Source organism: Centrocercus urophasianus, unplaced genomic scaffold (genome assembly GCF_019232065.1).
Source record: "Centrocercus urophasianus isolate 14NV4802_14NV808 unplaced genomic scaffold, USGS_Curo_1.0 seq_29, whole genome shotgun sequence".
NCBI lineage: Eukaryota > Metazoa > Chordata > Aves > Galliformes > Phasianidae > Centrocercus > Centrocercus urophasianus.
Genome location: NW_024884855.1, coordinates 1,597,395 through 1,614,520, shown reverse-complemented (window position 1 = coordinate 1,614,520; position 17,126 = coordinate 1,597,395). Strand labels below are relative to the sequence as shown.

The window sequence follows — 17,126 nt, the reverse complement described above, 5'->3', positions numbered from 1 at the left end:
AAAAATGAAACAGACTACAGAATTGCTAAGATACTACCCTAGGGCAAGAATTCTACATAGATCACAGACAGCTGTTCTGGACTGTGGTGGTAAAATGAAATTGAAGAAGAAAAATGACAGGATGATGATTTTGTTGGTGTCTTTCATTGTCACGACACACGTTTAAGATGGGAACACCTGGTGGCTGTTAAACAGCAGAACACACTTGTTTTAGAGACAGTGGCTTTATCTCTTTAAGTTGGCAGAGCTGAGGAAGGGAAAAAAGGCTGCCATGATACCTTTAAAAAACACCACAGTACCTCAGGTCCTACTGACAAGATCAGTATTCTACCTGAGCTGAATAAAGGGACAACAGGCTAACAAAAAAATTCTTTAGTTAAGCTTAGAAAAGAGGTAAATCTCTCCTGAGTGATCTGTTACAATTGCCAGCACAATATTTGGACCAAAAAAAAAAAAAAAAAAAAAAATCAGATATTTGTCTGTACATACTTCAGATACCTAAAAGCATATCTCCCTAAGTCAGACAGAAACACTCAATTTCCTTTTCTTTTTTCCAATATTCAAGAACATGCAGTATTTGCACCATTACACACAACCAAGGCAGGACACAGGTGATGAGCTCGTCCCCTATCTCCATGCTGTGTGATATCTGTCATATAACAGACAGCTAAATCTGAACTCAACATGAAAACAAATAGTTCCAAGGGAAAAGGGAGAGAGGGAAAAATAAAAAAAACCCTAAAAGAGACTGGAGTATGGATACTGAATGAAGCTAGCTTTCTGTATTGCTGAGATCAGTAAGCCTTCAATCAGAAATTCTGACATTATTTTTAAGTTTGTCTTCATCGTTAAGCAAATAACAAAGCTTAGACACTTTACATAGCAACAAATTTAAAAGATATACTCTATGAGATAGGTTATATTAATATGAGGATAAACTGCTTTACTCTGGGATTTACTGAAATCATTTATTTTCATTAAACTAAATGGATTAGAAGGCCACTAAGCTCACTCTCTATAATTTCACAGGTGCAAAATTACACCTACTACTATTCTGCTCTTTGACAGAAAGACTTTAACTGGAACTAAAATACACATTCCAAGAAGAGGCAGCTAATCACTAGCAGATGACAAATTGTCTTTACTTCAAATATTTGAACAAAGATTACCTGACTTTTAAAGAAGACTACGATAGTTTAAACAAAATTTAAGTCTGTAATTTGACTACAGTCTATTCAATCAAATGCCATTTATCTGCAGGACATTAGACAACATGGGAATCCATCAGTTCTTAAAGTCTGAGAACAGTGCTACATATCAAAGGCATTACAATGGCAATTTCTAATTTTCCAGTTAAAAGCAGGAAGGTGAGGAAACTAAGCATTGGAGTTAGAGATCAACTAAACAACTTAAAGGGAGTTGCAGAGACTGCTTTGTAACACACAAGCAGCTGAGTAAGTACTCTGCCACACAGCCCAGGGAGTAATTTCAATGATCAGATGACAGTTCTGATGAGTAAATACTTTAAACAGTTCCAGACTGCTGCCTCTGTGTAGCTCACCGTTTGTAGTGGAGGACTGTGTCTCATTTTTGAAGCAACCAAATGAGGGGATTTTTTTGTGGTAGTTTCTCAGCTCCGAATTCGCTCCATTCATATACAGAGAAAACCCCTGCTCTAACTGCTCCAGTTTGATTTGTGCAGGATCCTTTCTTTTCAAACATTTCAGTAGCCTAAAGCAGAAAGAATAACTCAACCATCTGCAGTACAAATACAGGTAAAGTTAGCAATAAATGCAAAGGTAGCGTGACAGAGTTAAAAAAGTATTTCATAGCTCAAGTAACAATCGAGGACGTAACTTTCAGGATCTTCATGTTCTACAACGCCTGTATGAGTACTGACACCCTGTGACTTAAGCTCAATCATTTCCCTTCTAAGACTTCCACTAGATTGCTTATCATTCCACTTTTTTTTTCCCCACTTGGTATTCTATATGCTTAAACTTGCTACTTGAAAACTTCTGAGAGTTTTGGTTAGAAATTTAGAAATCTTAAAATAGTTGAGCTCCTCTGAAAACAGCAACAAAATAACCTAGGGCATGAGTTTGAACCACAAGTTCTATTTCTCACCTGCTTAGGTATTGCTTGCACCTCCCTTCCAGTACATAACAGACATCACACAACACAACAGCCTGACACCTGAACAAAGGCTCCTTCTGAGGTCTCAAAGTTACCTCAGCTGTTTCAAACAAGTCACACCAAGTCAGGTGTTGCAATACAGCAAACCAAATTTCACATTACAGCCAAGTTTTGAACAAACATTCACCACTGTTCATGTTTAATACCATATGTTACAGTTGGAAAGATTAACGTGGAAGGAGCGTAACAGCAAAGGGACGAGAGCAAATGGAATGGTGTTACAAAGGAAAAGTGCTCACACGTCCCTAAAGAGCGAGGGCAGCAGAGAAAACTCCACAGGGAGGGGTCTCCAACCAGAGATCCTTCCCCAGTGGCAGTCAGCCCTTAAATAAGGCCTAAGAGAAGTGCAGCCAGGCTTCACCCCTTTTGGTCACACAGTTGCATTGCCCTCACCTGTGCCCCCAGGGCTGACCCAGTCCTTTCCCCAGGTGATCAATCAGTAGTTCAGGCTATGACTCAGCAGTTACCATACATACATCATGTACTCAATGAGAGTGGGAACAACGCTTACCGGTTTCTCTGCTGAAGTGCTATTAAATATTCATCATGTTTTTCATCAAAGTTAGTTACCATGTCCTTAATATAAAGCTGAAAAGAATATAGAATTGTCACAGTCAAGTATTTAAATTATTCACTATAGAATATTACTGGTTCAGCACCCTCCTTAGCCATGAATACTCTAAGCTGAGAGAAGCTCCTCTTTCAACATAGTATAAAACAAATTATTTAACAAGTTCCCTGATGAACAGAGAATACATTAGTTGCTTTTCTCAAAATAACAGAATGAAGAAGAAGATTCTACCGTGTGTTTTCAACCCAGGAACTGACATTCCTTTGAAAGGGCCATGCCATTTCTCCTGTTTACAAAGAAGCAAATTGCTTCTGACAGGTTCTCAGCAACAGGAGGCAAAATGTTTAAAGATAGGCCAATAATATACAGAAAGAAGAGTTGAACTCACCCCCACTGTTAAAAGGGCTCTCTGGTGACACAGCACATCTCAGAAAGTAACTGAGGTCTAAGAGAAGCACACTTGTTAGTGGCTGGGCCTAATATAAGCCAAGGGGGGGGGGGGGGGAGGATTTCACCCCTTCTGGTCACAGGTGCAAACCATCTGCCTGTGCTCCATGGGCAGCCTTCACCAGGTGCTCAATCACCAGTTCAAGCTGGGACCTAACAGTTCCCTGCTGCCATTCCTGTGCTGGTACCATTTACAGGGTCAGTTAAATCTAAGACTTATTCACTTTAGAGCCTGTATACATTTAAAAATGTATACATTGAAGATTTTACCTTGCCTTTTGGGAAATGCGAACATTTCCTACTGAGTATTCCAGAGTTGCTGCTACAAGCTGTGGTAGAGTGCAATCATATCATAGAATGGTTCGGGTTGGAAGGGACCTTTAAGATCATCTAATTCCAACCTCCCAACTATAGGCAGGGACACCTCCCTCTGGACCAGGCTGCTCAAAGCCTCTCCCAGCCTAGCTCTGAATATCACTTAGGAGGGGGCATCCACAAACTCTCGGGGGCAACCTCTAGACACTATTCCAGTGTCTCACCACCCTCAAAATAAATTCCTCCCAATATCCAGCGTACTGAGAAGTTTAAACTTGTGGCTAAAACGTTTACTTCCTTATGAAAAAACTGAAACTTCATACTTGGGCTCTTACCAATCGCACCGTACCTCTGTTACAACACCGCACCCTCGCCTCCACCGAGGCAGCACAACGTCGGAGCTGGGCAGCGGAACAGGGCCCGAGCCCGGGCCCAGCCGCCCACGTACTGGATTTGGGCCCCACCGCGCCCAGAGCCCGCGTAACGGGCAACGCCAGGCCAGGCCGCGCTGCCACCGACCTGTTTCTGCGTTGCCTTGGTTACCGTCGCAGAAAGCGACGTCACTTCCGGCGCGCCGCTACGCGGTGCCGGAAGTGAGCGGCGCGGAGCATGGAGGCGCTGTGGGCGCTGCTGGACGAAGTGGCTTTGGAGGGCTTGGATGGCATCACTCTGGGAGCGCTGTGGCAGCGCCTGGCCGCCCGCACACCGCCTTTCCCGCTGCCTCTGGAGCCCGCCACCAGACAGCTGCTGTGGGCGGCGCTCAGCTCCCAGTCCGACCTCCGCTTCTACCTGCTACCGCGGGCGCGGCCGCCGCTCCGCCTGCACGACCGGTGAGCGAACCCCGCCCTGCTCCCCTCCCCGCAGCCCCCCGGAGCTGGCCGGTGACATGCTGGCCGCTCTCGTTGTAGGTATGAGGAGATCGACCTCGAGACGGGGATACTGGAAACCAAGAGGGATCCCCTGCCGTTGGATGACATCTACCCTGTCCACATGATTTTGGATGATAAAGATGGCCTGCAGGGTTCCTGCCAGTTCTTTAAAGAGAGAGTGGACATCACCGATCAGATAAGGAGGAAGGACTTGCAGCCTTGCTGTACCTACACAGAAGCTGTTGAAAAGTGAGTGAAATCCCAACACCTGGCATTAAAGAATATTTAACTTAATTTTTAAACCGTGATCTTTTAACTTTCTTTTTGAAAAATTCTATGAAGAATGTGATTTTGGGGGGAATGCAACTTATCTCTCTGTTTTTATGGATTTAAGTAATATGAGGAATACGAGGAAGAAGTTTGTTACTGTGAGGGTGACAGAGCACTGGAACTGGCACAGAAAGGTGGGCAGTCTCCTTCTGTGGAGATACCCAACCCTACCTGGACTTTTTCCTGTATAGCCTACTGTAGGGAAACTGCTTTGACAGGGAGGTGGACTTGATAACAACCTCAGGTCCTTTCCAACCTTTATAATTCTGTAATAATCTTTTGTTTCTTTTTCTCCTGTTAGATGGGGAGACAAGCTGGTCATCGTGGCTTCACAGGACCAACGCTACAGAGCCCTGATAGGCTGGGAAGGGGATCCTGACTTAAAGCTTCCCGACTTCTCCTACTGCATCTTGGAGCGCCTGGGGCGTGCCAGGTGGCAAGGAGAGCTCCAGAGAGACCTTCACAGTGGGGCTTTCAAGTAATTTTATATTTTGCTCTATAAGTTAAATTAAATTGAGTGAATTTCTACTGATAGCTTAGAAAATTTTGTATTCCTATGTATTGTTTAAGCCCTTATCTGTACTGGTAGCACCTTATCCTTAATAATGGGAGTGTTTGATTCTTGGGGCCTCTTTTGTAATTTTGATCACAAGAATGACAGTGAGGCCCTGGAATGGGACAAAGAAGGACAACAGAGCTGCGAGGTGTCTGGAGCTCAAGTCTTATGGAGAGCAGCTGAGGGAATGAGATTGTTCCATCTGGAGAAGAGCAGGTACAGGGAAGACCCGATCGCTTTCTCCAGTTCCCTGAAAGGAGGTTGTAGTGAAGTGGAGGGAGGCCTGTTCTCCCAAGTAACAGCAAAAGGATAAGAGATGATGCCTTAAGCTGTCCCAGGTGAGGTTCAGGTTGGATATTAGGAAAAAAAAAAATTCTCAGAAGGAGTGGTAGAACATTGACATAGGCTGCCTAGGGAAGTGGTGGCACTGAGGGACATGGTTAGCAGGCATGGCTAATCCTGGATTAGCTCTGGGCAGCGTGGTCTGTTGGTTGGAAACCCTGCACATAGCAGGGGGTTGAAACTGGATGATCATTGTGGTCCTTTTCAACCCAGGCCGTTCTACAGGGAAAGCTGTGTCCATGGCAGGATGGGTTGGGGTTGAGCTTGGTGGTCTTAGTTGTCTATTCCAACCTTAATGATTCTTTGATTCTAAGTACTGGTCTCTTCCTTGAGTTTGTTATACTTCCTGATACTCTCTCATGGAATCAGAGATTCTCTGTTGGGTCAGTAGACAGAGCTTGAAGGATTCCTATTCTCAGAGCACTAAAGACAACGTAGAGAGCAGGAAAAATTAAGCACCTAATAAAGCCCGATGCTTCTGCAACAGAAAAGAATTTAAGGAAAAAGCCAAAATCATCAGTCAGCGACCCACCTTCTTTGCTTCAGTGACAGAATAGCTAGATGATACTGTAAGCTCTCTGTAGGGAAGATTAGAAATTGAGAGGTCATTCCCTTCTGTGAGTTGGGTATCTACAAACAGGGATCAAATCATGGCTGAGTGTTCCATCTGACACCAAGAATATGTTTTTCATGTATTGCATATGTTTTTCATATATTGTATTCCAAAGCTTGTTTTTTTTGCATATGGTTCAGAGGAGGGTAATAACAGTCATCTTTCTGCAGCGTTTTGTAAAGTGCTATGTTGTGCTGTGTTTTGCTTGTAATTTTACAAATACTGTACATACAGAGGTAAGTCATTTCCCTCTTCTTGCTCTGGCACAATTGTAGGTCATGATGCATTAAGCTGTATGTTTAAAGTTCTTTTTTCTTTTTTTTTAAACTTTAACTCCTAATTAAGAGCTATTCTAAAAAGCTTGGTTGTAGGTGGCTTCTTTATTATGACTTAGAATTTACAACAATGCGTTCAGTTCTCTTTCCTCAGGCACTGCATATTATTCTCCTACAATTCTCATCTATAATTCTGAAATAATAATAACAACAACAAAATGAACCTGAATCCCCAAGTGGTCTCCTATTGTATGGCCACTGTTTTTCCTGGTCACTGAATAAAGCAAAAACTTTTAGAGAAAGTGATATAAAACACTTTGTACAGTAAATCAATTTCACATGTTAAATTTTGTTACTTCCTAATTTTGTGATTGCTGCACTGAAAATTAGCACAACAGACATCACTAAGACTGTGGGTAACCTAATTAATGGCATTGGAATACTGGATAATTAGAATTCATTTGCAGATTTCTTTTGCTCCTAGGTAACTTTCATTTTTTTCTTTAGAGTGGATGCTGGAAAAATTCATTATCACCGAAGAGTATTGGACAGAAATGGTCTCATAACAATGCAGTCTCATGTGATAAGACTTCCAAGTGGAGCTCAGCAGCACTCAATTCTTCTGCTTCTGACTCGCTTTCATGTTGATAGGTATGTGCCACTGACAGGTTTAAAGCACGTCCTGGGTAGGCTGTCACCTTTTACTACAGTGAATGTTTGTGCTGTGGTCATCAAATCACCATAGTTCCCCACTATCAACTATTCCCATTTTCTTTATTAGCTCCTCTTGAAGATGCTGGACTTCCCTTTGAACTGTGAAAAATGGTATTCTTGGTGCCTGTCACTTGCCTTTCTCTCATTATAGCTCTAATCCACCTGTTAATTTTAAGTGTTCTCACTTAAAAATAAGTGAAGAACACTTCAGTGTACCTTCTCTAATAGTTAACACTTCAGAATGTTGCAACTTCTGTTTATAGTGTTGTATGTAACATGTCTGTTTTCTTTTCTTGGTTAGGAGGAGTAAATACGATATTCTGATGGAGAAGCTCTCCAGCATGCTAAGTGCTCGTCCAAACCAGATAGAAACATTAGGAAACTTGAGGGAAGAATTGGTGAGATTTCATTATTCTTTTTCTAATTCTGTCTCATATAGAACATAGGTGACTCGTATCAAAGGCAGTCTGTTTTTAAATTGCATAGTATTTTGTGGTAAGATACCAAAAAGTAGGATCTTAGATTTCATTGAATTAAAAATCTCTTTATTGCTACTGTGTTGCTCTAAATCGAGTTTCTGTCATTGCCTGCTGTAAGGAAGAATTTCTATTCTGTCAGCAACATCAGAAAAGTTTTGCCACAGTAACAGACTGTATATACAGTCAGTGAATGTAGTTGTGCAGTTCTTTAGAGTTGATTGCTTCTGCTTGAGCATAAGGCAGGAAGGACTGAGCAGAGTGCAGAATCCTCTCAAGCTCTGCCTCGCATACACACTAATAGGCTTTTAATACCCTTTCTTGCTATCCTAACACAAAGTATTGTTTCAAAACAGACAATATGATGAATGTCTTTGATACTATTCACCAAGAGTATAGATGCTGGTGATGGCAAAGGCTATAAAATTAGAGAAATCCTTAGTCTTGCTGGTTTGTTCTTGTTTTGTTTTCATTGTGAAGATCAACAGGTATTTCTGTGGAATTCCTGAAATTCAGAGTTCTGTCCTGCATTGCTTTTTATCATTTCTTTTTGCATTAGGGTCTCTGTGAGAGAACTTTCAAACGTCTCTATCAATACATGATGAATGCTGGCCTAGCCAAGGTAATATCCATCCCACTGCAAGAAATACAACCCAACGGAGGGCCTTACAAGACAAAGAAAGGTAACTGAACCATATTTTGCTTTCCTGTGGTATAATTATATCGATACCTATCTCTGTAGAGGGTTCAAACCTTAAATTAAAGTACATTTAAGTACTTAATTGCAAAGAAAGTTTCTCAGATGAGCGCGTTAAGAAATGCAGTGAACTGCTTTGAAAGCAGGAGGAACAGAATAGTTGGAATACAAAACGAACAACACAAATGAAACAATCCTTCTGACTAGAGAGGTGTAATGACAGAGAGACCAGCACAATGGGTAGATATTAGAAATAAAGGGAAAGGATTGCTCACCTTTCTCCAAGGATCTAGGTTCACAGAGAAAACAACACAGAAAGAGGTCTTTTTTAGAGTGGCAGTCAGCCTTTAAATGAAGTTGAAAAGAGGTGCAGCCAGGCTCTACCCTTTCCAGTCTCACAGTTGAATTATCTTCACCTGTGCTCCCAGGGCTGACCAGGTTTTTTCTCCAGGTGCTCTATCAGCAGTTCAGGCTGTGACTCAGCAGTTCCCATCCAGGAGTGATCAGAAAGGAAGAGGGATTAGAATCAACAAAAAAATGTGGCAACTCTGAGAAGACAAATGTGTCAATTACATGGAAGTGGATTTAGGCTCTTTATAAGGAAAATTCCTGCAACTCTTTGAAGTCTGGATAAAGGAATATTCTGTGAAGGGAAACTGAGTTATAAACAAAGAAGAAGCAATAGCCAAAAGCAGATGCCACATCTAGCAAAGGTCAGAGAGAAATCTCCCATATTGCATTGAATAAATACGAAAATGCTTGAGGGAGCTCTGATAGGGTCAGCTTTGGCCTGAAAAGATCAGTTGTCACAAAATATAAAGGTCCATCTTCATGGTGTAAGAATATCACAGATTTTGTATACCAGAAATCAAGTAGTTCAGGGTTTTAGGAACACAGTGGAGATGAGCATCAAAAGATACTCAATAAGATACATGGAAAAATTGTATTTCTGGTTTAAGGAAGCATCTCAGCATAGATGGATTATATGACCTTTTACTTTTGGTTATACAGTTTATCACAGAATCACAGAATGGCCTGGGTTGAAAAGGAGCACAGTGCTCATCCAATTCCAACCCTCTGCTGTGTGCAGGTCGCCAACCAGCAGCCCAGGCTGCCCAGAGCCACATCCAGCCTGGCCTTGAATGCCTGCAGGGATGGGGCATCCACAGCCTCCTTGGGCAACCTGTTCCAGTGCCTCACCACCCTCTGAATGAAAAATTTCCTCCTAATATCTCACCTAAACCACCTAAACAGCCATTCCCCCCCTATTTATACACTCCCTTCAAGTATTGGAAGGCCACAATGAGGTCTCCCCAGAGCCTTCACTTTGTATTGCCACTGTAAAAAAAAAATAAGATTCTTTCTGACACTCTCTTGGAGTGCATTGTACCATGTTGTATTTGTGTATATGCTCTTGTATTAAATTGTGTCAACAATGCTCTAATGAGCTCAGTACATCTGCAAAGAAAAGTTGGCAGACCAGAACTACTATAAAGAGATAGACTTTATAATTGTTAATTAAACATCTGACTTCCAGAGTATTTACTTAAGGAAAGAAGATACATATCCATTTATACGTGTGGCAGCACACAAGGCAGAAGACATTTTGTGTTGTTGCAGATTGGTACAACAGCAGCTGCATTTACTTCTTAACATTTCACCATGAAAAATGCCACCTGGTGAATCTTTAACTTGAATGATAATTCCATCTTACGGATGTAAAAGCTGAAAATCCACAAAAAAGCCTTAAAAAACACTAGATAATAAACTAGGATTAATTAATAATACCTGATTTTCGTAAGAGTTCAAGAGACTTTAATCTCTGGAGATATACAGGAAAGCAGATAGAAATGAAGCCACAGCATCTGCTATGGGAAGCATGTTATCAAGCAGCAGGAGCTAAAGTAAAAGAAAAAAATGTGGGTTTTTTTTCTTGTTGTTTTTGTTTTCAAGTGGAAATTAATGGACTGTAGAAACAGGATGAGATAACAGTGCCTACAGCCCTACCAAAATGTCAGAGCTTTATTTCTGTCTTAAGCAATATCTAGCAGGGGAGGAATTCAGATGAGGAAAAAGAATGGGATCAATGGGATCATCTGGCCTGGAGTTCAGTCACATGTTTAAGTTACTGTGGATTAACTTGGTGTCAGCTAGGCTTCAGTAAGTCATCATATATAGGCATAAAATAGAATTCATTCATTGTAAGCTCAATAATTTCAGCTAAAGCTTTTCACTGTGCATTTATAACAGCAGGACAGAGGAGTCAAGATGGTTGTAGATATTCCCACCCACTGCTGCAGGATGAACTGGCTGCTTCTGCCATAGCTACTGAAGCACTGCACCTGATCAGCTGGCATTGCACAGTGACACAGTTCTAGTTTACCTTAAACACTGATCTCTTGAATGCTTCAGCAGCAGCTAAGTGACTCTGGTGGATCATCTTTGTATCAGGGAACTGCTGACACTGTGCTGAAGTCATGTCCCCACTTTTGTGATATCCCAAAAGGATAAGCAGATGAAGAGTTAACCTAAACACGTTAACTGAATCGTATATTTGTCTTCTGGCTCATGGGCAGCAGTGTGCCCTGTCCTCAAATACCACAACCTGAGGTTTTATGTCTGTTTTCATTGTGTGCATTCATAGTACACCGTGTTTATTCTTTTCATAGCAATGTTGGAACTGTACAAAACAGCTGTACATTTTAGTTATGCTCTAAGATTCTGATGGGGAAGTAGAACTGTTCTATTTGATCCTTTCCTTCAGTATGCTGGGTGTTTGGTAAATAACTTCCTTCTGTACTGCATGCATATTTGTCATTATGTAGTTTGCATCTATAGAAGGCAAAAACGTGATAGGAATCTGTAGGGAGGGAGGGAAGAAGAGGACTTGCACATGGTGAGGGATCTCGCAGTCAGATCTATATTCTGAAGATGTCATTCTGAGGCTCAGTACATCCAGAAACACACTGCACTGATTTGTTTTTACCGTTCAAAGTTTTCCATTATTGCAGTGCTCTTCACTGCTCTCACAAGTCACTGCACCAGGGAGTCCTAAGGTTACCATAGCCACGAACGTTTGGAGCACGTCAGGAATGCTTCTAGTCAGTGTTTTGACAGGTTCATATATAGGGAAAAGCTGTTGCAAACATTTTCCTAGAAATAAGCAGTTGTCTTTGGTCTTTTCTTCCCCACGTGCCCACAGGTACTGATGTCATGGTCCGTTGCCTTAAGTTACTAAAAGAATTTCGGAAGAAAATGGAAGATTATCATGATGATGACGATGAAGAGATCACAAAAGTTGTTCAGCCTGTGGATATTGTTTGTGAAAGGGATATGCTCACCCAGGCTTATGAGCTAAGTAGGTGATGGAGTGGAATATTTGTGTGTGCAGTACAGTTTATCTGTTACTTCTACAAGGACTAACAGAACTGTTCCCTTGATTTGCTTAATTCTGGAGTCCCAAAGGGTTCTTAACTTCATATTAAGCTAAATTACAGTATTGTGCGCTAAGACTCTTAAAGTATCACAGAGAAGACATGCTGAAGATTTTTCCCGCTGCCTTCATACTCCTTATAGAGTATGAAGAAAGAAAGATGTTGTTTTGTTTGTTTTTTCTTTAATTTGATGTTTGATGCTTTCTGTGCATCAACATGCTTATTTTTTTTATGGAAAAGAACTTTATGTTCTGATCAGACTGGAGCTGTAGGCTTCCTGTAGGTGGTGGGGCAGTCATACCATCTCTTTGTATCTCAGTTGTCTGTGTAGCAGAGAAAAATATTTTCCTCCTACATTGCTCTTGCTTTTAATGTGAAACTAATTTTGAATCTCCTTCTACTGGGATGCTGCATTGCATTTTATGACAATGTTTGCCTGTATTTTGTGCATGCCTCTGAAAATTACATAGTTGCTAGCAGTGACTGTTAAGGATTATGTTCTGATGTTTGTTTCAAAATCAGGTAGCTTTTAAGATGAGTTTAGTAAGATGAGTTTAGTAGTTAGGGAGAACAAATGTGAGCATATATAAACAGATGTATGCGTATGCAATTGGGCCAAGAATCTCTGAGAGGTATTTTCTGTTTTTTCTTTTGTCTGAAACAGTTGAAAGTAGAGGAACCAAAGGCATTTCTCAGGCAGAACTTCGGTTGGCTATGAATGTGGGGAAGCTGGAATCAAGGATGCTCTGTCGTCTTCTGGAGAGGTACAAAGTTGTCAAAGTAAGGTTAAGATAAAATAATTTCAATACTTATTGAAACTGAAAATTTAACTGTGGTCACCGTGGTGAAATGTTACAGCATATTACACCTCAAACAATAGAAACAGCCAGGATTTAAGAACTGGCATGGAAATAATTCTGGTAAGATTGAGAAGATCCTGACTTCAGTTCAGGAAAAGATACAAGCTGAAGTGTTCAAAAAGCATTCAGTTGAAATTTGAACTGAAGGAGGAAGTAAGAAATGCATCTTGCATCCTGTTTGCTGTCTACACTGAGAACATGTTCTGGTGATCTACACTAATGGATGGGATTGTACCAGATGCAGCTTCACAGTACTCCAAAGTTCCCAGCACCATGGGGCAGATATAGCCTCCAAAAAGTGGCAAGGCAGACAAATGGGCCTCGACCACTAAAGCACACTTACTGTAACCCCTGGTAACCTACTGGTATTTGGGAACCTGTATTTTCTGGAATACGTTTTGGAGGTGAGCATAAATGTCTCACTCTAAATAGCCATTTTGGTTCATTTTTGACTATGAGGCAACTTCTGTTTTGCAAGATTGGCTGATTTCCTGGTCTGTACTGTAGGATTTTGTCAGAGATCCTCTATACATTTAAAGTCATCAGTGTACTTACATATTAAAACAGCATTAATTCTGTTAAAAAAATCTGAACAAAACCCATACCCTTCCTCTATATATAGAGATTGTGGTAATTAAACTCCTTATTTCCAAATATTTCAATATTTTCTCATTTCATCAGGGCTATGACTTACAGATGAACAAATTCCTGCATGCAAACACCCACTCCTTTCCACAAAGGGAGGATAATTGCCATCTTCCTTCAGCAGAGAATTGTTTGCTAAGATCTTGTCATTTACTAAGAAGTTCTGTAGAATAAAAGACAAATGAACAATGTAAATCATAGGAATGTGTAAGCACACTTTCTAAACAAACTGCAGAGAAATCTTCCCTCACTGATGGCTCATTTGGGTTTCCAGATGCTTTAAAGCACTTGATGTGGTACAGTAGCAGCAGATCTACCTAAAAATGATTCATTCTATCAACTTCTATTTGCAGAAAGACTTTCTGAAAAGATTTCTGTGCTAACTACGTAAAGTTTATTCTCCCCTAGAATTTTATGTGTCCCACATATTTTAGACATTTCATTCTAATACACAGATAATATAAATGTGTTTTTCGAACAGTGTTTCTTCTCTTTTCTATATGCTAAGGTTAGTCAACGTTTTTGTTATTTAGAAAAAAAAAAGTACTAAAAATGACATGTTTTTATATGAAGGGAGAGCAGCTAGAAAAAATTTCTACTACCGATGCTGGAGAAGAGACTGCAAAAATGGAGAAGTAAGGTAGTGAAATAACATTCCAACTTTTTTCATAGGGTTTTATGGAAGATGAAGGTCGGCAAAGGACAACCAAGTATATTTCATACATTTTTGCAGAGGAGAGCGATTTGAACCGTCAGTTTGAGAGAGAGAAGGCTAGGAGTGAGCAGTTAGCTACAGTTACTTTGGCTCTAGTGCCAGAAGATTCCCCACCGCTGGAAGATGCTTTCCCTGGAGAAGAAGACACTTTGGTCTCAGAGTCTGATAACGAAGAAGAAGTGAAGTATGGCAAGAAGAGAGGAAAAGGTCAGAAGGCCAATTCAGCTTCTCTGTTGAAATCAAGCTCCCAAGATGCTGTTCATCAGTCGACACCAGCTAAAGGTAGGTTGTGATTTTGAGATTTGCAAAGAGCCCTGCATTTTTCTTAAGGATCATTCTATTAAAAAAGAAAAAGCTATTAGTTTCCATTAAGGTTTTTGGCCATATATTTATTCTTATTTGAGTATTTCTGTGCTTTTTTGCAGTTTTTTTTCCCCTCAAACTGATGATATTTTATAATACTATTGAATATATTTATTATATATAATATAATATATTATATTATATTGAATACTATATTATAATACTATTGTGGTGATCTCTGGAGATTCTCAGAGTTGAAATGTCCTCTGCTGTCTGTGTGACAACATTTCAGGTTATCACCAATCACTGGGAAAATAAAACTGCTTCTCCTTATCCTTGTATATTTCTCCCTGCAATGAAATGGGCTCACGGTCCTCGCTCTTTGGATACTCAGTTATTTTTCAGCTGGTGTAAGAGTTGAAATGATTCTGAAGAGGGTCAGACAAATTCCCAAACGGCTACAAGAATGCCACACAGTTTTGTTTCTTAAGAGTGAGCACACTGGAGAGATCATGCTTGCTAGCAGCCAGGTTGGCTTAGGCTGCTCACAGAAGCATTGACCTTGGGTAAATTTTATATTTGCCTTGGATGTTCCCTGATGAGCTGACAAGGCGTCTGTCACGGAATCTGTTTTTCAAAGTACCTGATGCTAACTCAGCCTGTGCCCATCAGAGAACCATCTTGGTGGAGCTTTAGCTTTTGAAGTCTCTGAAGACTTCAGAAGGGATTTAAACAGATTTCGCGTTTCTTGAAACGTTTCATTTCTTCCTCAGAAGAAATGATTCTCATTAAAATGTATCATTTCTTTCCATTGGATGTGCAGCTATCTTAGGTGCAGAAAAAAGAACAGAAGCTGACAGACCAGCAAATTAACTTCCTTTTGTAGTTAAACATTTAAAAAGAATATTTCCCCTTTAGCAACGTTTTGTTTGTTTTTTAGTTGAATAAGTATGGAATTGAGTTGTAGAGTCTGCATCAGTATGTAAACTAATGTATTTCACACAGCCTTCCAGTAATATACGTGGGCTAATACTGATTTCTTGTCTGAGATCTTATCTTGGGATGATTTGACCCACAACCTTACTCACCTAAGCTTATTCTAAAAAGAAAATGTCTTCCTAAGCTAATTGCTTCATCTTTTTTCTCGAGTTATTTGAAATATCCTAATGCAAAACTGCCAGCTTTTTAGGGTCATGTTTTAAAGAGGATGTGGTGGCTTATTTTACCTCTTTGCATGTTCCTGAAGCAATACTAAATCTGCTCTGGGGCCAGAGAGGTCACCTCAGGTTTCTGGCAGAACTTGAGCATCTCTGTGACTCTTCTTTCTTCAGACGGTGATTTCTGGATAAGCTGATCTGGCCCCTTGTGGCCTCCCCTATGTGGAGAGAATTATTTGAAGACCACACTTTCAGAGTTCACTTTTTGAAAAAAAGAAACAACTTTTGTACAGCTTTGTACACTGAATTGCAGTCATTCACAGTCAAACCACAGCTTTCAGCAGAGTAGACTGGCATATGAAAAATGTTGCAGAATGTTTTTTAAGTACAGTTACCCATGTGAATGGGGAAGGCCTTTTATAGAGAGCTGAACATTTAGAGGAAACTGACAGCATAACAAGACTGCTTTTAAACCAGGCTCGAAGCCAGCAGCTGTGAAGTCCCTAGGGAAGAAGCTGCCTTCCCCTCCAATTCTTGAGGAACCTGATGAAGTCCCAGACAACTTTTCAGGGGAGAGTTCTACTCTGGAAACTGTAAAGCAGGAGTCCAGTCTTTCTACTTGTCCTCCTATCACTGATGAAGATGGAGATGTGGCTGTGATTGAGGAGGTCAGACTTGAAGATCCTAAGGTAAGATCACAGGTCTTAATGTTCTCCTTTTAGTATGGCTGTCTAAGCAAAGTCCTGCATGTTCACAAGACTACCAGCTATAGGTTATTTTTAATTAGTTTATAGGATTCCTTATTATCTTTTAAAATTTCATTTTAAAGCATATTTGTATCTTCCTTGCATTATAGTTGATTATGAAAGAAAACTACTCCAGCAGATAGGAAGATGTCTAAAATACCGTTCTGGATTAGTTCCCTGGGTTTCTACAGATTCCCCATTTGACTTAATGTGTCTTATTGCCTAATGTCTGCTGGTGCACAAAGGTAGCACAGATTATCTGGTTTGTCTCCTCTAAAGGAGGAACACATGGGCTTCAGTATAGATGCTGTACAGCCTTACAGCTGAGCAAGAGCATGAGACAAGAAACCTTTTTGAGGGACAGGATACGTTGGCTTTGACTCAGCACTATGTCAGTGCAATTACCAGCTCTCTAGGCCAAAACTTTCAAATTAGCTTGGCTCAGAATAGGCAGACAAAGTGAATCTAAGTGCATGGAAGTCTTATTTTCTGCTTTAGCTCCATACTTGTGAAGGGGAAATAAAAGATAATTCCCCCAACTGACTTTTTTAAAATAAATCCAATCTCAAATAAATCCATCAAACCCCGAATGGCTGAGATGCTACTATATGATGAAACAACTAAGAGCTTATGTGAAATATTTTTGTGCCCATGCTGTGCACTAGAAGATGTGTGACCAGAAGAAGGAAAAGCGTTCCAGGGCTGCAGCAGCTGAGCGATCTCGTGAAACATACAGGCTGCTGAAGCGCCGAAATCTCATCGTGGAAGCTGTGCGAAACCTGCGGCTGATTGAAAGCTTGTTCACGTGAGCGATGGAGAGCAGCGTGCTTGGGGCCTGCTGGGCTGTGGTAGCACAAACAGTCCC

General features: G+C 40.7%; 2 protein-coding genes across 3 annotated transcripts in view; one reads left to right on the top strand and one right to left on the bottom strand.

Annotated features, from left to right (window-relative positions):
* LOC122165279 (katanin interacting protein) overlaps positions 1-3,960 on the bottom strand; it is a 54,648-nt gene extending 50,688 nt beyond the window's left edge. The window contains exons 1-3 of one of the 2 annotated variants that reach the window (XM_042828125.1): positions 3,879-3,960; positions 2,708-2,784; positions 1,562-1,731 (exon numbers count right to left, since the gene is read on the bottom strand). In XM_042828125.1, the coding sequence (XP_042684059.1) occupies positions 1,562-1,731; positions 2,708-2,769 (232 nt within the window). In that variant the 5' untranslated portion in view covers positions 2,770-2,784; positions 3,879-3,960. Of the gene's footprint in view, positions 1-1,561; positions 1,732-2,707; positions 2,785-3,878 lie in introns of those variants that run through there. The other variant, XM_042828126.1, reaches the window with a different exon arrangement.
* Positions 3,961-4,123: 163 nt separating this feature from the next.
* The window catches only part of GTF3C1 (general transcription factor IIIC subunit 1), a 38,802-nt gene continuing 25,799 nt past the window's right edge, over positions 4,124-17,126 (top strand). Inside the window, 11 exon segments of the mRNA XM_042827782.1 lie at positions 4,124-4,359; positions 4,438-4,647; positions 5,030-5,206; positions 7,022-7,165; positions 7,530-7,626; positions 8,264-8,387; positions 11,604-11,759; positions 12,500-12,615; positions 14,013-14,337; positions 15,993-16,204; positions 16,927-17,066. Of these exon segments, the coding sequence (XP_042683716.1) occupies positions 4,139-4,359; positions 4,438-4,647; positions 5,030-5,206; positions 7,022-7,165; positions 7,530-7,626; positions 8,264-8,387; positions 11,604-11,759; positions 12,500-12,615; positions 14,013-14,337; positions 15,993-16,204; positions 16,927-17,066 (1,922 nt within the window). The 5' untranslated portion in view covers positions 4,124-4,138.